This window comes from Ovis aries, chromosome 4 (assembly GCF_016772045.2).
Source record: "Ovis aries strain OAR_USU_Benz2616 breed Rambouillet chromosome 4, ARS-UI_Ramb_v3.0, whole genome shotgun sequence".
In the NCBI taxonomy this organism is placed as follows: Eukaryota; Metazoa; Chordata; class Mammalia; order Artiodactyla; family Bovidae; genus Ovis; species Ovis aries.
In genome coordinates, this window is record NC_056057.1 from 46,421,409 (window position 1) to 46,443,617 (window position 22,209).

General features: G+C 36.4%; 1 protein-coding gene across 2 annotated transcripts in view; it reads right to left on the bottom strand.

Moving 5' to 3' along the window:
- Positions 1 to 22,209, bottom strand: part of RELN (reelin) — a 536,122-nt gene that overhangs the window by 263,610 nt on the left and 250,303 nt on the right. For both annotated transcript variants that reach the window (XM_004007831.5, NM_001306121.1), the window contains 2 exon segments: positions 21,114 to 21,192; positions 4,092 to 4,188 (listed from right to left, as the gene is read on the bottom strand). In XM_004007831.5, the coding sequence (XP_004007880.2) occupies positions 4,092 to 4,188; positions 21,114 to 21,192 (176 nt within the window).

Consider the following 22,209-nt stretch of genomic DNA (forward strand, 5'->3'; position numbering starts at 1 on the left):
TACGGTTTTTCCAGTAGTCATGTATGGATGTGAGAGTTGGACTGTGAAGAAGGCTGAGCGCTGAAGAAGAATTGATGCTTTTGAACTGTGGTATTGGAGAAGACTCTTGAGAGTCCCTTGGACTGCAAGGAGATCCAACCAGTCCATTCTGAAGGAGATCAGCCCTGGGATTTCTTTGGAAGGAATGATACTAAAGCTGAAACTCCAGTACTTTGGCCACCTCATGCAAAGAGTTGACTCATTGGAAAAGACTTTGATGCTGGGAGAGATTGGGGGCAGGAGGAGAAGGGGACGACCGAGGATGAGATGCTGGATGGCATCACCGACTCGATGGACATGAGTCTGAGTGACTCCGGGAGTTGGTGATGGACAGGGAGGCCTGGCGTGCTGCGATTCATGGGGTCGCAAAGAGTCGGACACGACTGAGCAACTGAACTGAAATGAACTGAACTGAAATGTTTCAGAGACCAAATGTCTCATGGATGCGTTGGACAGAACCAAATGCCCTACAGGGTTAAAAGAAATCTGTTTTTTCCCTCCCCCATAACTTTTAGAGTATCTATTTACCCTCAGGGGTTTCTACTTGGAAAATTTGATCTTAAAGTCCGAAGAGGCACATGGAAATTTTTAAAATTTTTCTCAAAAATTGAATGAATGCTCTTTTCCTCCTCTGATTTTATGTAACTGAGTAATTCCCAGATGAGTTATGAAATACTCCTGAATGTAAGTTCTTTGAAACAATGGTATGGCATTATATAAGCTAAAAGCACCTTGGTTATTGCTATTGCTAGTGCATTAAATATATGAGAGAGTCTTTGATACTTATCCTGAGGGTGTAATAAATGATACTTGTGTCACCTGGATGATCAAGTTTCACATCTGTGACCTCTGCTAGCAAACAGTAAATCACTTGAAATAGTGCCAAATTTCAAATTACATGTGCTAACTGAGGGTGACCTTAGACTTTGATTAGTCATTGATCCCATTATTTGTTTTCTTCACCAGGGAAGCTAAGGACTGTTGGAATGATTGACTCTCATTCCTTTACCTTGACCCAATTTAGTTTATTAGTAAAATTGTCAGCTACAAGAAAGGATAGGAAAGATGAAGAGGAAAAAAAAAAACAATAAAGCACTGCCTATAAAATCTATTCACCTATATTTACATTTGGGTATTATAAATTATTTATTATTCTTGAGTTCAAATACATAATTTCAGTCTGCAAAGTTATTACATCAGTCATTCTGAAAACTAAAGAACCTCTTAAAGAGATTTTGATGATTTATTACAGTGACTATGAACATCAGAGAGAGGACTTTTTCACTACCAAATCTCACTGTTCTTAAATTATCAAATAAACTCCACATTATAGAAAATTAGTATGTTCATCAAATGAATCTGAAGAATTCACTGCAGGCTGAATCTGTTCATTGTACATTTCTTCCCTACAAATTTTTATTGAATTTAATCTTGTTTTAGCCCAAACTCCTCACTGTAACTAAAACACATTTCCAAATATGAGAGAAAAATTGAGTAAATAATTTATTTATTTTTTTAATTGGAGAGTAACATAACTAATTTTATTTTAAGCTCTGAGAGAGCACATTTTCTCCTAGAGGAGTGGGTAAATGAATTCCTCATTACCTTCAATTCAGACTAGGAAAATGAATGAAGTTAGTGCCCTCCCCTGAAACGTGGAGACTTCACTGAGGTAATGAAACACGTGAGGCTTGCGCAGCAGAGCAGTAGTGGGAACACGAATGCACAGTATGCCCATGCGGTAGCAGACACCTCCTCTCACAGGCTTTGGCTTTTATTGAAATGAAATGGCCATTTGACTAAATTCACAAAATGGAAATGCTCTTTTAGGCACTTTTAAAAATAAGGCCTACCAAAGTTCTTTGCCTTGATCTATGGTTCCTTATTTCACAATTTCAGTAAGAACTGGGTTTATGAAAAATTTTAAAGTATACATATCTACTTTTAAAAGTGATATTTGGGGGCTGATAACTTTCATCAGTTCTCACGCACAGCAGTTTTTACTGGATTCAGTTTTGAAGTGCAAATATTTGGATTTTAGTGGATAATAGCCTGTTAACTGACAACTGAATTCGTCACTTTTCCTTTGATTAATCTTGCTTCTGTAAACACGACTTGGACACAATATATATTTTTGCTCCTGGGATACCAATACAGTATAAAAATAACTGGAAAATGGAAGTTCCTAGTGTATACAATGTAGATGTCATTCTTATCTTTGTTAATGAATCTTCATTTTGTTCCCTTTGAGTCTACAACACAACTCATATTAGGGAAATACTTATGATGTAAACATAAATCTGTGTATGTTTTTTCATTTCTTGGGTGAAGATAATTATTTTGAATATTTTCCTTCTTGGTTAAAAAACTAACTTTATATTAATTATATAACACAATTCAAAACTAGCCCATTGAGCATATAAACTCTAACAGTCAATATACTGGAATATAGTGAAATTATCAGAATTAAATATACATGGAATCAAATAAACTAGATACTTCAGTTTCTATGCTACAGAAATATGAATTTTGGCATTATATTCTTAGATATGTTTATTTCTCATTAATTAGAAACAAAAAAGAATTGGCCAAGCATTTCCTGAAATATTACTGTGGGGAGGACATTCTAAAATGGGCATTTATTCTAAGCTCAATTAACTATGACAAAAATTTAATTTTGTTTTAAGGTTTATAGATAATTAATTCAGTCATGGTATATTATTTAAGATGTACTAGCAAATCTATTTTTTTCAAGAAGACTTTCACTACAGAGTCACATTTGTTTCGCAGGAATATTATAACACCTTGTAAGACTTGAATTATGAGTACCTATTATTTTAATTTGCATCCAATTAATTCTGTTTGTGTTCTAATTTCAACTAAAAACTCTTCAATTTATCAATGTTCTGAAGCTCGTATGTTTAATAAATTAAATTTATCTATTGCCATGAAAGGGATATTCAAGCAGCATAAAATAAGAACCATGTTATAAAAATTAATTGACTTTCACAATTTGACAACTAAATCTTCCTTTAATTACCTAGCTAGGTTTTTTTCCTCCTTTTTAAGTTGGAAGGCAGTCTTTTGGCCACTTTTATAATTAATTAATTTGAAACATAATGTATGATGGAGGGGTGAAAAATACAACTTGTTACTAAAAGCTCCATGATAAGGAAGATGTGGGAGAAAAAAGGAGAGGCATTGAAACTCAAGTTGAAAGGCAAAGCATAAGAGATGCTGCAGAAAGAACATTAGGTACAAAGAAACTGAGCTTGAAGTGTAAGACAACAATTAACTTTTTCAAGAAAAAGAATACATCCTTTTTCAAGAATGTGAAATGAATGTAGTCTTGGTGCCAGAAAGAAGTACCACATGACAACAAAAGGCTCATTAGTCATATTTGATGCCTAATTGCTGTCAATTTTAGAATGCTCATGTTGCATTTTACACATGATCCAAGGACTTATTTTTGGCAAACAAAGTCTAATCATCTAAATTAAAATAACCTACTATCAAACAATTTGGCATAAACCAAACTTTTTAAAGAACTGGTTTATTTAGTCTGCTCTTTCACTTTAAATATTTCATTAAAGTTTCTAGGTGATTAAGAAACAAAGTGTAAAAATAATGTGATAAAATTGTTTAACATTTTTCAATTGCAAGGAGATAAGAAGTATAAAAGTAAAGCTTTATATAAGGACTTATAAAGTAACAAATTATGTAGATATTATAAATATAATATCTGTCTTTTGTATATATCATATGTCATGCATGTCATACCCATCTTTTTAAAAAGCCATATAATCATATGATGTGCCATGTTTAATGAGATCCATTGATGCTGCCAATTTTTTTACTAAATTCTTTGTTTTTTTACATTTGAAAATAAACTAAAATCACTCCTCCTAATTTTGAGATATTTGCAATAGGACTCATAAGTAATATTACACATTTTCATCTGAATTGGAATTGAGTAGGAAAACCTTTGCTGCCAAAAAAGCTCAGTAAAGACAATGTATTTGGAATAATGTACATAAATAGCACATACTTACCAATTCTCTTGGACCATATGGCTCACAGAAGGTGACAGCATTGCCATGCATAATTGCACCACACTGTTCTCCAGTCTCACAGTTGTTACATTCCACCCTATGGGAACACAAAAGGCAACCTCAGTCTGCGAACTAAGTAGCACAGAGTGGTTTATCACTCCAAAGATGTAATAGATACTGTTATTCAGTTGAAATCAACATTTCCAGGTAGGTAATGGTATTTTGTATTGTGACAAGTTAAGGAAGCATGAAAACAGAAAGACTTGAAGTTCAATCCTAGTCCTCTCAGTTACTCGCATTGGAGGTTACTTTAACTTCCCAAAGTTTCAGTTTTCTCATCTGTAATATGAAGATAATAACACTGAACTAAATATCACATAGTTATCATGAGGATTAAATGAGAGAATGTATATAAAACAGAGTACAGAACTAATCTTATAGTAGGCACTCAATAGCGGCAGTTAGTATTATTATCAATTATTACATAACATACTATGTTCAATACAAGTATTTTGCTAATATTAAAGATAAGCAAAGTTATATACACTTATATAATGAACTAAAACCATATATCTCTGAAATCAAAAGCTGTTTTACAAATTTAAACCTTTTATTTTGAATTATGATTAACATCAATGTTTAAAATAACTGTCCTAAAATAGATGTGCAAGTCTACAAAATGTACCATGCAAAAAATAATGGAATCAGATTGTATTTAATCCATATAATAATATGAAATAAATACAAATTCTAATCCAAGCAAATTTTGGATACTGAGTTAATGTTAAACTTGCAAATAATTTACTTAGTTGCTTTCCTTATTATGAAGTGGCTAATAAAATCTTAGAACAGAATATCAAAATTAAATATATTCAAGTCTTTGGTATAAATTGACAATACAAATAATGTTGATTTGACTTTGCATATTTACAGTAACATTTATAATGTTCTGGCATTATGATATTTCAACCTACAATCATTACATGTAGAAAGACTGAACTATGTTTTCTTAGTCTGAACCTCGAAGTGCATGAGAGCTGTATTTCATGCAGAAAGGACATTTTCAAAGACTTTCACATTCTAGGTGCCAAACATTGTGGACAGGGCACTATGTATGCCCTTTGTTTTTGAAGATTGTTGTATCAGACCCTTTCAGTTGTTTGCTGATCTCAGAGAAAAGAAGGAGCAGGAAGTTCTATTCAAATAGGAAGAAGACAAAGGTATGAAAAGATACCATGAAGCTCATAAAGCCAAGAGGCAGAAGCACAATAAGTAAAAACTTGGCAAATAAACAGATATATTTCCTATATATGTATTGCATGGAAAAAATATTTTAATCTTTTGAGCTATACTCCCACACAAAGAAGATCAACAATGTCAAGAAGATTTGACTTTTTAAAAAATAAACAGAGAACAACTTCTGACATGGAATTTTAATTTAAATTTATTTATTTTAATTGGAGGCTAATTACTTTACAATATTGTATTGGTTCATTGCAGCACAGTTTATAATAGCCAGGACATGGAAGCAACCTAGGTGCCCATCAGCAGACGAATGGTGACATAGAATTTTAAACAGTAGTATCTCATACCTTAGTAGATTGAAATCTTTGCTTGATTACTATAAAGAAAGATTCTAATAAAATGTCCTTTATGTTAAAAGAGACACAGTAGTAGCTTCATGGTGCAACGAATATGTCTCTTGTTCACCATTTTATGCTTGGCATGATGTGAAAAGTGAAAGTCGCTCAGTCGTGTCTACTTTCTTTGGGACCCCATGGACTGTATAGTCCATGGAATTATCCAGGCCAGAATACTGAAGTGGGTAGCCTTTCCCTTCTCCAGGGGATCTTCCCAACCCAAAGATCGAACCCATGTCTCCCACATTGCAGGCAGATTCTTTAGCAGCTGAGTCACAAGGGAAACACAAGAATCCTGGAGTGGGTAGCCCGTTCCTTCTCCAGCAGATGTTCCTAACCCAGGAATTGAACCCAGGTCTCCTGCATCGCAGGCGGATTCTTTAGCAACTTAGCTATCAGGGAAGCCCTAAGGCTTGAGGTCTAAACGCTTCAAATAGGGCCTGGCACACTTCAAACAGAGCAAGCATGATACAAATGTTAGCATAAGTTTTAACTATTTTTAATATGGATTTCCAACATTTTCGTCCAAAACAAGTATGTTAGGTTTTCTTTCCCCCACAGAGAATCTGTTACATGAACTTTTTACTACTGTTTTTCTATTCTTAAAACTATACATTAATTTTTCCCAAGGAGTGTGATTTTGAAGTACAGAGAAGTAGCATCAAAATCATAGTGGGCTTCTTAGTGATAGATGAGGATTATTTGTCCTCCAAGGGATTGTGAAACGACTCAGAAGAAAAATAAGCTTTGTCAAGTGAAATTAAAAGATTGTTCAACCCTCACATGGACTACCTGACATTTTCCTCCAGTAATTCTAAACTAAAAGCATCACTGTTGGTGTGAAGTCCAAGGCCTGATATTTGAATTCTCAAAGCAATCATTCTATCTATAAATATTGATCTGCTGCTGCTGCTAAGTTGCTTTAGTCATGTCCAACTCTGTGCGATCCCATAGATGGCGGCCCACCAGGCTCCTCTGGCCCTAGGATTCTCCAGGCAAGAACACTGGAGTGGGTTGCCATTTCCTTCTCCAATGCATAAAAGTGAAAAGTGAAAAGTGAAAGTGAAGTCGCTCAGTCGTGTCTGACTCTTCGCGATCCCATGGACTGCAGCCTACCAGGCTCCTCCATCCATGGGGTTTTCCAGGCAAGAGTACTGGAGTGGGGTGCCATCGCCTTCTCTGATAAATATTGATCTGCAGTTCCCAAATCAACTGTATATCAGGAAAATAATATCTGTATAAACACATGTATTTCAAATCCCCATCACCCACAGTTTAGGTTAAATAGGATTCAGGTGTAGCCTAGATATCTGTATATTGTTTAAAGATGATTCTAGCATAGGTAGCTATAGCCTGGCACAAGGGAACCAGTGAATAGACAGTAGATGTTTGATGTGTTTGGAGAACCACTTCTATTTTGTGGAATAACAAGAGTTAAAAAACCAATAAAACACACAAAAAAGGCAATCAGTTACAGCATTCTCCCCACTTGGCTCAACAACCCCTCTGGACCTTTTTCTTCCTTGATGTGCTTTATAGCTCCAGAAACTTAAAATTAACAAAGGCATTGGTACCCGGTTGAATCCTAAAGATCTTGAAATACCAGCTATTACTCACTGAATTGTTGCTACCTGGAGGCACAATGGCTTCACCAAGGACTGATGAAACAAATCTGTTAGTTTCCAGTCAAGGTCTTTTAAATGCCCTTTGCTTGAATTTCTCACAGTATGACTGGGTTTGTCAACATAATTTTTTAAGTTATTTTGAAAACACATCCCTCTGGGTAGTCAAATCCAATCCACTCTTAGCTGCCAATGGTGTAGCTACTCATTTATCATTCATTAATTCATTCTTATAATTAACAAACTTGTGCTAGGAACCTATAGGCACTGTGATGAGCTTTAGTGGTACAAACACCAAGAAAAGTGCTGTTTATTTCTAACATTTTAACCTGTAGTTTCCCAACTGAATTTGTTCAAGAAAATGATGGGTTCTGTAAAGTAAGGTAACATATTCTTCAGAGATTGATGGAAAGAGGAAGTTTTAAATAATTTCAGTTAAACAGATTTTTGTTTTTCAATTTAAAAAGGGATGTGACCTCTCAAGCTAAGGATTAGAAACGAATTGCTTCTCTGCTTAAAAGTAATAGTGAATATTTCTCTAATCTAAGAAACTACTCCCCCCTTCTTTTCTCAATATGAAAAACAGAACATAAGAATCTGACAAATACTATGGCACATCATATGAATCACCCACCTCAAAATACACTCTCATGAACAGTATGATTAAAAGACATTTTAAGGGAAATGCTTGCTATCCCCAAAGACCATGCAAAGCCTGAATTTATTGAGCTCTCTCTGAATCTATTTATCACATGCTTAGGTGCCACATGAATCTTATCTATTACTAGAGTTCACAGATCATTAAGCGTTCAAGTTGGAGGGCATCTGAAGTATCACCGAATTTCATTACCCCCTCATTTTACAAATTATAGAATGAGACTAGAGGCCAGTTTTCCTGACTCTTGTCCAATATCCTTCCCACTCCACTCTAATGCGGTCAGGAAAAGAAAAGAACTCCAGTTCTACAAAAATCATGTGCATTTCAAAAACGTTTTTCATCATTTTTGCTATCAGAGTTCATCTGGAAAACCTAGCATCTTTTCTTAAAAGTTGTTTTTTTTTTTCATTTATAGGATAAGGGATTTTGCTTTAATAATACAGATGTACAAAAATAAAAGAAATGTCATGGACTTCATAGAAAATATTTAGAATGAATTTACTGGACTAAAGTACATAAGCAAATTCAATATTCCTTTGGTCATGTACATCCTTAGATAATTCATCCCTATTTTATATACACATTATCATACTGCCATTATTTTCCACTAACAAAACCATAAAGGAATCAGTAAGGATGAAGGCAGGTACTTGTTGACCAACACATGTAGGGTTAAACTGTAAACATAAAAGAAAAAGAATGCCTTGAGCCAAGATTTGGTTTTCACTCTAACAAGCTCCTTGGCAGTTTGAAACTTGTTATTTTGGTGTCACTACTCCATTTTCTTTTTTTTTAATTTAGGTGCCTGGTTTTTGTTTAGAAATTACATGCAATGTGCATTTGTGCTGTAGAGAGCACACTTCTGAAGGTATAATTATGTTTTTAATCCTGACTTTAAAATTATTAGGCTGGAAAACGTGCCAAATTCCCTGTTCAGGAGACACAGAGGAAGCTGGAGTGAAATGACCCCAGAGTCCCTGTGGTCCCCATGTCCTACAGAGACTCACACAGGACTTTTAGGACACTGGAAAGAGGAGGAGGATTAATGAGAAACTTGGGCTCCATCGAACAGTCAGAGATTTATGAATGGTTGGTGGTGACATCATCCTGATAACAATAAATAAATAACCTAAATACTATTTTCTCAAGAGCAGTCTAATTACATGGCTCATTCTTCTTTTTAGATCAGAGTGAAAGCACTCAGCCTTTAGTCAGTCAATTTGCTGAAACAAGTTAATCATCTGGAAACTCAGTGACAATCAGTTATCAAATTCTCATTTGGGATACATGCTGTTTGTCCCCAAGACTGGGGACACTGTATTATCTCTCTGTAATTTATTGCCTCTAAAGGAGGCGATGTCTGGTATTCTCTGAGTCAGAATCGTCTATTCACCAGCATTTCTGAACAGAGATATTAAAATACTTTTAATATTTGATCTGATTATAAAATGTACTTTAAAAGTGGAAAGATTAAAGAGAAATCTCTTATAATTTCCTGAACCAAAGATAACAAGTCTGTTCCCCCAGGTACAGCTCACACTGCATGTGTTGATAATCTAATGTGTGAGTTTGAAAGGCAAGGCCAGATCAGGGACTGGTGAATCTATCAAAGTAAATAGAACCCTGTCAGCCATCTGGGAGGTGGACAGTCAGCTGACTTCATTTGGAGACACTAGAGCTCCTTGTACTTTCCACTGAAACCTCAACAAGCAACCAACTATACTCCAAAAAAAAAAAAAAAAAAACAAAACCAAAAAACCTAATAAGCAGAACACTCAACTTTTGACCATATTTTATAGCAAAGAGATGATGTTTTATAGTAAAAAGGCATGACTATTTTCTTGTGAAAGACCACACTTAAAAAAAGAAAAACCCTCAAAAATTCTCTCTTTGTAAATATGGAATATTTTTAGAAAAACAGCAAGGAAAGTCCACTCTATAAGACTGAAAATAATATCACCTTCAACAACATCATGACTTTTTTTTCTAAGGAACTAACACATGCTCTAAATATGAAAATGACAAATTCCATTTGTAGTTCATTCTTTCTCATTCTCACTGAGGAAGGTAAGAGAACTCCTATTCATCAGGGAGTTTAAAAATTTAATTTCTCCTTTGTTAACAGCTATAATGACAAATATTATTTGAATTAAAAATATCCCTTCTAATACTCTACTACTGAATGCAATATTCTGACCTCCTACTATGGTGAATTCTACTACATGCTGCTTGAGGAAATATTTTCTCATTTGTTTCAAATGTACTTGACATTTAATTCCATTGAGTGAGTTCTTATTTCTGTCATAAAAAACAGAGATTAAAGAAGGAAATAATAAGCTTCCAGATTTGCACCTTATTTTAATAGTAGGACACCTCCTGGTTAACCTTTCTATTGTTGATGAAGTTTTCCCCAGAGCAATTACATCAGGGTAAGTGGAAGGAGGGGGAGGAAGCAAGAGAAAGAAGGTTAGAGGAGAGTTTAAAAAGGGAAAAAACTTACTAACAAAGCAGAAGAGAGAGTGAGAGAAAGTAGAAAAAGGGGAGGTCAAGAAGACAAAGAGAAAAAGCAGAAAAAGATGCACAGATCAGAGTATCAGGGGACTTCACTGGTGGTCCAGTGCCTAGGACTCCTTGAATGCAACGCAGGGGGCCTAGGGTTGACCCCTGGTCTAGGAACTAGATCCCACATGCTGCAACAAAAATCCTACATGCTGCAGAAGAAAATTAAAGATCCTGCTGGCCACAACTAAGACCCAATGCAGTCAAATAAATAATAAGTACACTTTTTAAAAAGATCAGAATATTGGACCAATAAACCTTAAAACTGAATTATAATTCCACAACCCAAACTACAGTGGTATATTAGAGGTTTTGGTAAAGGTAAGTCATCAGATAAAATATTATTTTGCAGACATTTATTACCCATTCACAGTCTCCCTGTGTCACCAGCTCCTGAAAACTTACAAGGTATATCTTTCATATCAAATAGGTAAGATGGCACATTAGGTGATATGATTCCAAGTGGTCATCATTACAACAACAACAAAAGGCCCCTTGGAAATCCATCAGCAGTGATGTGCAGACCTTGATGCCCATGGTGAGTGCTTCCTTCACCCATCAGGTCTTACAGGCTTACCAGCCACAAGCCAGTTGTACATTGAACAACATGGATGTACTTCTATCTACTTTTTTTCCCCCCAGTGACACTGGTCATCAGATTTACTTTGTTCTCTTCCTGGAAACTACATTTATATTGTAGTTTTCACACCTGTCTACTAAATGGGAGTCCCCTCTCCTCTTGTTTTCTATGGGGGCTCCAAGATACTAAGGAACTCTAAAGTAGTTTTACTGCTCACTTGACTTGTTTTATCTTACACAGGTTAAACTACTGATCACTGAATAAATAAAGATTCAGCTAGAATAACTCACCCCCATACTAAAATTTCAGTCATTTTAGGGTTTTTGTTTAGATAACTATTTTTCTCAAAGAAAATAAACTTTAATACGCCAAATCACCAATATTTTTGCTCCATTTCTGGGTAACTGTTCCTATAAATTAGGACTTTGAAGAGACTCCCAGATGCAGCAGAGTCTGTAATCTAAATTTCTCTAGTCCTGTAGTGTGATCTTTTTACATATAAAAATGGAAATGTTCTAGTCTTTTCTTGATTCAAGCAACTCTATGCAATGCCAGCCACAGTTTAAGCTTCCTTAGCTGTAAACTGTGGGGCTTTCTGTATGAAAAGCCAATTGACAGAGGTCTTCATGTGCCACAGGATCTGAGACAACTTCATTTGTGTTTCTTTTCTTGATGTCTCATATCCCTGGTGGCATCACAACTTATTCATCTAAGATGCTTCTTCTGATGAGTGACTCTTGTTCTTCCCCAATCTCTGCTGAATAGAACATCTCTGCTATTATTACTGTGCTGGAGGGGAAACATCTGTTGTCTTCTAGTTGCTATTTATCATCATGTTTTCTAACAGTCTTCCATTTCCCACTAGAACATCATAGCCTAGTGATATTATAGCTCTGGATTCATTCTGTGATCTTCAGAACACAAGCATTAAAGGGATAATCTGTAAGCCAAAACAAAGATTCTTCCTGACTTTCTAATTGCTTAGAGGGTAAAGACATCTCTTAAGAAAACTTACATTATTTTTTAAAATTTACTCAATTTTAAGTTCTTTTAACTTTCTCTCTCCATCTCTCTGAACTCTTTTTTTTCCTCTGAACTCTTTTTAACTCAAGTTATGAATCATAAATATCACCTATTTCTTAACTTTTCTCATTTTTTAAAATTACTGTTTAAATTTTTTACTGAGGTAAATTTCCACACAGGGAAATACACGGATCTCAAGCTTTGACAAAGGTGCACATCTATGTAACCCATGCTCTCATAATACTATATATAACATATTAATTACCCCAGAAATTTCCTCATGCTCCTTACCAGTCAATTCCCCATCCCTGAAACAATCACTGATCTAATTCTAGCACTTTTGATAATATCATCTATTCTAGATTTCATGTAAGTAGGATCATACAGTAAGAATTATTTTGGATCTGGCTTCTTTCATTCAACATAACATTTTTGAAATTCAACCATGTTGTTTCAGCTATCAATAAGTTATTCTTTTTTATTTCCAAATAGCATGCCACTGTATGAATGTATCACTATCCATTCTCCTGTTTATGGGTACCTGGGATATTACTAGTTTTTTGCTATTAGGTGTAGTTCTTTTTAATTTAAAAAAATCAAGATTTCTCACCATTCATATGTAATACTGACAGTGTTTATATGATACTAAAATAATTAATTCATAAAAAGAAACTATAAAAAAGGTAGTTGAGACTCAAGTAGAACATGCTTAAGTGAAATGTTGACATAGAGTGTATTTGTAGGTCTTTACTTTCCTTCTAAATTTAGTTCTAACAGTCTCCGCTTTCCCACTAGAACATCATAGCCTAGTGATATTATAGCTCTGGATTCCTTCTGTGATCTTCAGAACACAAGCATTAAAGGGATAATCTGTAAGCCAAAACAAAGGAAAGTAAAGACCTACAAAGATTCCTTCCTATGTTTTTTTTTTTTTTTCTTTTCTTTTTGGCTATAGGGTTGTCTCTATTGGGACAAGACTCTACTGATCCATCTCCATCATCAGGAGTGTAATCACACTGAACACACTTGATATTGGAGAACTGTCAACAGTGTTGGTAAGTCAGTGCCACTCTATCCACATTCTTTCTCTCAGTCTCTTGGGTTCAACGGTACATTTGACCTGACGTGGTTATTGTTGTGATCCAGAGGTCTACCTGCATGTGGCCCAGCATCAGGGCAAAGTTAAGGTGGAGAAGCCTCAATCTCATTAAGCCTGAGGCGTCACTATATTCCCATGAAAGGGTTTTGCTGTTCTCTTCACTTGTAACTTTACTTCTCAGTTTTTATTTGAACAAAGCAAACAGAAATGGCTGAGAGATTGGGAGACAAAAGGCCACTTCTCTGGCAATGCCATAGGGAGACCTCCCTTTGGGGGTCAAAGCACAGGAGGACTCTATACTCTGCACCTCAGGGAGGCAGAAAGACCACAGTGGCATGACAGCACAGAAGAGCACCACAGACACATTCACAGCCCAGGCCCAGGAGCAGCAAAAGTTGTCATGTCTTCAAGCAGGGATCAAATGGAGCAATCATGATGAAGGAGTGAGTGATTAGGACAGGCGAGAATGCTACCTGTGTGGACCAGTCACCAAAAACTAGATGAGACAGGGAGGATTCAGTGGACATCTGTAGGAACAGAGGACTGGGGAATAAGAGGTGTGTCCCCACCTACCCCTTGCCTTTGAACTAACAAGCTCTCTGATACTTAGCTACAACATCAGAAAAATGGGAGAAGGGAAGCTAAAGTTGACTGAAATTAAGTTTTCACTATTGGTAGAAGGGACACAATGAAAAGACATCAAGTTAAAAAAAAAGAATAAAGAAAGTTTTATTTCTCTGATACCCAATTTTGTGGACAGAATTCATAACTGTGACACTTGTGTAAGCCTAAATAATTTCTGGAAGGACTGATAGAAACTGGTAACAGTCGATGCCTCTAGAGGGAAGGAATATAGATCTAGTGTGGGAAGAAGGTTTATTTTTATTATTTTTAATATTATTGAACATTTCACTAAGTACATTTATTAATTTTAAAATCAAATCTAATATTTAAGCTAAGCAGAGAGACAGATTCAAAACTGAGTTGATGTAAAAAAGTTTCTTGGTTCTAGTCCAATCACTGTCATATACTTGGGATAATAACTTGGCTGGTACGTTCATTCATCATAATAGTAATATCATTTTATGCTCCTTGTTTTTTGTGTATAGTCATTTGTACAGGATATAAGAAATTCAGATATCAAGAATAATATGAAATGAAGTGGGGAAAAAAGGTTGATTTCACTAGATGAAGTCAATGGAAGCAAATAAAGTGTGAGTGACTAAATTTAAACTGATCCCTCTCCCCATCATTAGACAGATGGGACTGTAGTTTCTTAATTTTTCCTTTTGCTTGTCCTTAAGAATTGCAAGTCAAATAATACACATGATGATTTTCAAACTCAATGGAAGATACATGCTCATAAAAGCAGAGTGCTTTTCTCTTGTGACAAATTATTGAGTGATATATTGAGACTTGGGAATTTGCCCCAAAGCAGTACACCCTGAGCTTCTTCCTATCTGGTGGTGTGTGCCAATGGCATAAAATTATGGGTTGTCAAGTAAGGATTCCCCTTCCTGGTTTTCACAAAGCTGCTCAGTGGCTTCTAATTGGGGTAAAGAAAATCAAAGACAATATCATAAGGGACAAAACTCGCATGTCAATATGTACACCAAGAAAACAGATTTTGGGAGAGTGAAAATGCCTGGTAGTGGTGGTGGTTTACTTGCCAAGTTGTGTTCAACTCTTTGCAATGCCATGGACTGCAGCCCTCCAGGGCCTCTGTGCATAGGATTCTCCAAGCAAGAACACTGCAGTGGGCTGCCATTTCCTTCTCCAGGGGATCTTCCTGGATCTCCTGCAATGCAGTTGGATTCTTTACCAACTGAACCACCAGGGAAGCCCCAAAACTGCCTATGTTGGTCCAAAGAAAGAGAGAGCTTTGTTATGTTATTGGAAACACCTCACTGGAATAGCTGACTGTATTGGTTTTTAACTTTAGGGAGCTTATGTCTACTTTAGAGGTCTGACAGATTGTGGTCCACTGGAGAAGGGAATGTCAAACCACTTCAGTATTCTTGCCTTGAGAACCCCATGAACAGTATGAAAAGGCAAAATGACAGGATACTGAAAGAGGAACTCCCCAGGTCAGAAGGTGCCCAATATGCTACTGGAGGTCAGTGGAGAAATAACTCCAAAAAGAATGAAGGGATGGAGCCAAAGCAAAAACAATACCCAGCTGTGGATGTGACTGGTGATAGAAGCACAGTCTGATGCTGTAAAGAGCAATACTGCATAGGAACCTGGAATGTCAGGTCCATGAATCAAGGCAAATTGGAAGTGGTCAAACAAGAGATGGAAAGAGGGAACGTCGACATTCTAGGAATCAGAGAACTAAAATGGACTGGAACGGGTGAATTTAACTCAGATGACCATTATATCTACTACTGCGGGCAAGAATCCCTCAGAAGAAATGGAGTTGCCATCATGGTCAACAAAAGAGTCCAAAATGCAGTACTTGGATGCAATCTCAAAAACGACAGAATGATCTCTGTTCGTCTCCAAGGCAAACCATTCAATATCACAGTAATCCAAGTCTATGCCCCAACCAGTAATGCTGAAGAAGCTGAAGTTGAATGGTTCTATGAAGACCTACAAGACCTTTTAGAACTAACACCCAAAAAGATGTCCTTTTCATTATAGGGGACTGGAATGCAAAAGTAGGAAGTCAAGAAACACCTGGAGTAACAGGCAAATTTGGCCTTGGAATACGGAATGAAGCAGGGCAAAGACTAATAGAGTTTTGCCAAGAAAATGCACTAGTCATAGCAAACACCCTCTTCCAACAACACAAGATAAGACTCTACACATGGACATCACCAGATGGTCAACACCAAAATCAGACTGATTATATTCTTTGCAGCCAAAGATGGAGAAGCTCTATACAGTCAACTAAAACAAGACCAGGAGCTGACTGTGGCTCAGATCATGAACTCCTTATTACCAAATTCAGACTCAAATTGAAGAAAGCAGGGAAAACCGCTAGACCATTCAGGTATGACCTAAATCAAATCCCTTATGATTATACAGTGGAAGTGAGAAACAGATTTAAGGGACTAGATCTGATAGATAGAGTGCCTGATGAACTATGGAATAAGGTTCGTGACATTGTACAGCAGACAGGGATCAAGACCATCCCCATGGAAGAGAAATGCAAAAAAGCAAAATGGCTGTCTGGGGAAGCCTTACAAATAGCTGTGAAAAGAAGAGAAGCGAAAAACAAAGGAGAAAAGGAAAGATATAAGTATCTGAATGCAGAGTTCCAAAGAATAGCAAGAAGAGATAAGAAAGCCTTCTTCAGCGATCAATGCAAAGAAATAGAGGAAAACAACAGAATGGGAAAGACTAGAGATCTCTTCAAGAAAATTAGAGATACCAAGGGAACATTTCATGCAAAGTTGGGCTTGATAAAGGACAGAAATGGTATGGACCTAACAGAAGCAGAAGATATTAAGAAGAGGTGGCAAGAATACACAGAAGAACTGTACAAAAAGGATCTTCACGACCCGGATAATCACGATGGTGTGATCACTCATCTAGAGCCAGACATCTTGGAATGTGAAGTCAAGTGGGCCTTAGAAAGCATAACTATGAACAAAGCTAGTGGAGGTGATGGCATTCCAGTTGTGCTATTTCAAATCCTGAAAGATGATGCTGTGAAAGTGCTGTACTCAATATGCCAGCAAATTTGGAAAACTTAGCATTGTCCACATGACTGGAAAAGGTCACTGTTCATTCCAATCCCAAAGAAAGGCAATGCCAAAGAATGCTCAAACTACCGCACAATTACACTCATCTCACACGCTAGTAAAGTAATACTCAAAATTCTCTAAGCCAGGCTTCAGCAATACATGAACCGTGAACTTTCTGATGTTCAAGGTGGTTTTAGAAAAGACAGAGGAACCAGAGATCAAATTGTCAACATTTGCTGGATCATGGAAAAAGCAAAAGAGTTCCAGAAAAACATCTATTTCTGCTTTATTGACTATGCCAAAGCCTTTGACTGTGTGGATCATGACAAACTATAGAAAATTCTGAAAAAGATGGGAATACCTGACCACCTAACCTGCCTCTTGAGAAATCTGTATGCAGGTCAGGAAGCAACAGTTCGAACTGGACATGGAACAACAGACTGGTTCCTAATAGGAAAAGGAGTACGTCAAGGCTGTATATTGTTACCCTGCTTATTTAACTTATATGCAAAGTACATCATGAGAAACACTGGACTGAAAGAAACACAAGCTGGAATCAAGATTGCCGGGAGAAATATCAATAACCTCAGATAAGCAGATGACACTACCCTTATGGCAGAAAGTGAAGAGGAACTAAAAAGCCTCTTGATGAAAGTGAAAGAGGAGAGTGAAAAAGTTGGCTTAAAGCTCAACATTCAGAAAATGAAGATCATGACATCTGGTCCCATCACTCCATGGGAAATAGAAGGAGAAACAGTGGAAACAGTGTCAGACACTATTTTTTTGGGCTCCAAAATCACTGCAGATGGTGATTGGAGCCATGAAATTAAAAGACGCTTCGCCCCTTTTCCTCCTGCCCCCAATCCCTCCCAGCATCAAAGTCTTCTCAAATGAGTCAACTCTTCGCATGAGGTGGCCAAAGTACTGGAGTTTCAGCTTTAGCATCATTCCTTCCAAAGAAATCCCAGGGTTGATCTCCTTTAGAATGGACTGGTTGGATCTCCTTGCAGTCCAAGGGACTCTCAATAGTCTTCTCCAACACCACAGTTCAAAAGCAACAATTCGGCGTCTGCCTGCAATGCGGGAGACCTGGGTTCGATTCCTGGGTTGGGAAGATCCTCTGAAGAAGGAAATGGCAATCTACTCCAGCACTCTTGCCTGGAAAATCCCATGGACAGAGGAGCCTGATAGGCTACAGTCCATGGAGTTGCAAAGAGTCGGACACGACTGAGCAACTTCACTTTCACTTTCACTTTACTCCTTGGAAGAAAATTTATGAGCAACCTAGATAGCATATTCAAAAGCAGAGACATTACTTTGCTGACTAAGGTCTGTCTAGTCAAGGCTATGGTTTTTCCAGGAGTCATGTATGGATGTGAGAGTTGGACTGTGAAGAAGGCTGAGTGCTGAAGAAGAATTGATGCTTTTGAACTGTGGTGTTGGAGAAGACTCTTGAGAGTCCCCTGGATTGCAAGGAGATCCAACCAGTCCATTCTGAAGGAGATCAACCCTGGGATTTCTTTGGAAGGAATGATGCTAAAGCTGAAACTCCAGTACTTTGGCCACCTCATGCGAAGAGTTGACTTATTGGAGAAGACTTTGATGGTGGGAGGGATTGGGGGCAGGGGAAAAAGGGGACGAGTGACGATGAGATGGCTGGATGGCATCACCGACTCGATGGACGCAACTCTGAGTGAGCTCTGGGAGTTGGTGATGGACAGGGAGGCCTGGCGTGCTGTGATTCATGGGAATGCAAAGAGTCGGACACGACTGAACTGAAATGAACTGAATGTCTACTTTAAGGGGGGGTTAAAAATATTTGATACTCTTTGTTTCTCCCTTCTCTATAATTCTACTGTATTTTCATTAATATATATTATATAATATAGATATATTTAATTTGAAGTCTGTTTTTGATCTGAATACAGTAAGGGAAGACTTGGGGGAATCATTTACATAAATTGAGTGAAGAATATTTTAATAGTAATGATTTGGGATCATTCTGAGCTCCTGGGAGGCAAGTAGACCAACATGCCAGTATACCATAGGAGGAAGAAAGAAAGGGAAGAGGAGGGAGGCAAAAAGATAGAGTAGGAGACAGAGAATAAGAGAGGGAAAGAAGGAACTGATTCATACTGAGCAGCAATAATACATTAGGAGATGTGCCAGACTTTTTCAGGTTCATCAAACTTTAAAATAATGGTGTTAGGCAAATACTTGGCTCACTTTTACTGACAAGAAATGTGGCTCAGAGAGGTAAAGCAAGCTTTGTACTATTCTCAGATACCCAGCTGGCAAGTAGCTAGCTTCAAAGTCCACCCAGACAGACCTGATTTCAGAACCTCTGCCACTTATGTTCAACAAAGCCATCTCTCAAATGATGAGAGCTTCCTAGGTTATTATTATTATTATTTAATCTTAGATTAGATGAAGGAGATTGTGGTCAATAAGGGATAAAGTAAAATTACTCTGAAGCATATTTGATAGAAGACAGAAGTGCATGGCTTTTTAAAGTTAATAAAAGGTTTTCTAAAACAGGAGGAAAAACCATAGGTTAAGTAAGTGGGACACAAAATCCATAACTTCGGTCAAGAAAGCATCTACCAGATCAGTCATGAAAATGGGTGAAGCAAAATCAATCATGTTTTATTGATTTCAAAAATAACAGAATTTAGACCACATAAAAGTCACATTTTGTATTTGTCAAGAAATCTCACTGAAGAAAATGAATTAGCTCGACACGAACTCACCTTGAAAGAAACAAATCATCTGGTAACATCTATATTAATGGGATATATAAAAGCCAAATGTGAGGAGAATGAGAGAATTTTTCTTGGGTAGAAGTGGTGCTTAAAAAGTTTTTGGCTTTTCCTTAATAAAGATTTTCAACTTATTTTAAGAAATTTATATTTAGAACATGTTCAGAGGTAAGTGAAATCTTTTTGATAAATTATCTCTTTAATGGTGTATGAATCATAAGACTTTATGTCTCTGTCTAGTCTGATTTTTTTGAATACTTATACTCTCTAAATCTATATTTCTTTCTAGAAAAGATGTAAGTTCCTGTTTGTATTTAAGCGTCAACACTCTCTAAACTTATATGTCATCTTCAATTGTCAGGTTAAAGACCACTTTCTCCAAGAAACTCTCACTAGAGTCAGCCTTTCTTTTCTAGAACTGTAGTATGTTATTTATAACCTTCTATTACACTCAAGGATTTCCATCCTGAATCATAAGATTTTTAAAAATGTGTTTTAAGTGTCTCCTCTATTGAACTATATGCTACTCAAAAGAAGGAACCACATTCCTTTTTAATGTACTATATAATAATTATGGTTTGATACTTGTTGAACAGTGAAAATAAGGAAAAACAAATTAATATCATATGCAGACATTTGAGGATGAATAGTTATTCTCTTTCTAGTCTTGAATATTGCTTGGGTTTTGGTTACAACCTGATTACATTAGAGCTTCTAATTTATCTTGAACTCTTATTCATGTACACAAATCATTTAGTACCATAGAAAATAACATATTCAGATATTCTCTCAAGTTATGTAGACTGACTATAGCTCTCAATGGATAGACTCATTTCTCCAAAGTCAGAAAAGTACAACAAACTGCCAACAAATTCATGCAGGCATTTATGTATTCAACAAATTTCTAATGTATGCGTTTTGGTTAATTCTTTCTTTGCCTTCCAAAATCCCATAGGGTTGTCTCTAAACAGCTTTGGAAGGAAAGACTGGAGTATAAATGAGATAATCCAATAACATAGACGTTATTTGGAAGTATGACTCAAATAATCTGTCAGTTTCAGATAAGTCATTTCCCTTCTTTCCTTTAACATAAATGCAATTATTAGGCATGATAAAGCACAATGTTTTCTATGTAAATAACTTGTACTACTGAAAAAAACTGACCAAACCCATGGCTTTGAGTGGTACCTAGATTTAGTTTTTAAGGAAGTCAGGAAACAAACAATAGACATACTATAGGCGACATTAATCCCAGTTCCTTAGTTGAACAATTCTCATTGATAACTTAGAGCTAAAGGGCAATTTAATTTTATGTAACTACTCCAAGGAAGCTTTTTTTTTTTTTTTGCCTTTTATACAGACCGAAGTGAGGCATGATCCTTTAACTTACCATATGTTTGGATTCAATTCCTTTTGGTGGTAGGAGTCAAAGTCATCTCGTAGGATAATACTGTTACTATGAATTTCAGCTAAAGGAAGACAAAGATTTAGAAAATGGTTATACTAAACAATAGATTAAGCTATGCAAAAGAGCCAACATGCTACATTTATGATAAATAACAGTATTTTAAACTAAAACTGAAGTTTAAACAAGCAGCTAATTGCATTTGCTGCGCCCTTAAACTACTAAGTAAAAGAATAAACTCTGCTGTTTAGAAGTCTGGAAACCAGAGCCCCCAAAGAGAACCCTAGTAAAATGTCACCCAGGTCACAGAGGTGGGAAGACCAAGGTTAGCACTAGCCTACATGGAGAGGTCACACAAGACTTGCCCCTCACAGCTCAACACATCCAGAATAAAGTCAGTGCCTAACTCACTTTAGAACATTGAAGGGAACCGAACATTGTGGCTATTTGTTGTCAGCTAACATTGCTGTTATTTACGAACCCATCTCCTCTTCTCTTTCTTACTACCCCTCTTGCCCTGACTTGCTTTTTCTCATTCCCTATATTCACTCATTTTTAAATTTAATGTGTTCCAAATCGTTAACACTTTCCCCTTCAGAGCTGCATAGGAGAAATTATCTACACAAGTAAGTAAAACTTCTAAATAAAGTCATGTTAGAAGTCAGGAGGAATGGCAGAAAACCATCCATAGTCTTAAATATATTATTGTTACACTTGAGAGGTTGTATTAAATACTGCTTTTTAAGCTATAGAAGAACTCAGATCATGCCAAGAGCAAAGAATATTTTCATGAACTGTAGAGTATGGGATATTTCCATTGAATAGAGGATGGACAAGTACAAACAATTTCATGGCCAACTACAATGTAAGTAGACTCATTTTTAAGGTTGTATGAGTAAAGATAATTATTTCTCCACAAATTGTAAAAAATGAATTTGGTGCTGAAAATCTTCTCATCTGATTCCCATGGTTTGCTTGGGGAATTTGTTTCAGCTAGTATAAATTCTCTGGGTCTATATAATTTTGTTTGGACTAGTTTGCACATGCTTTTTTAAAAAATGAAAATCATATAATCTGATTA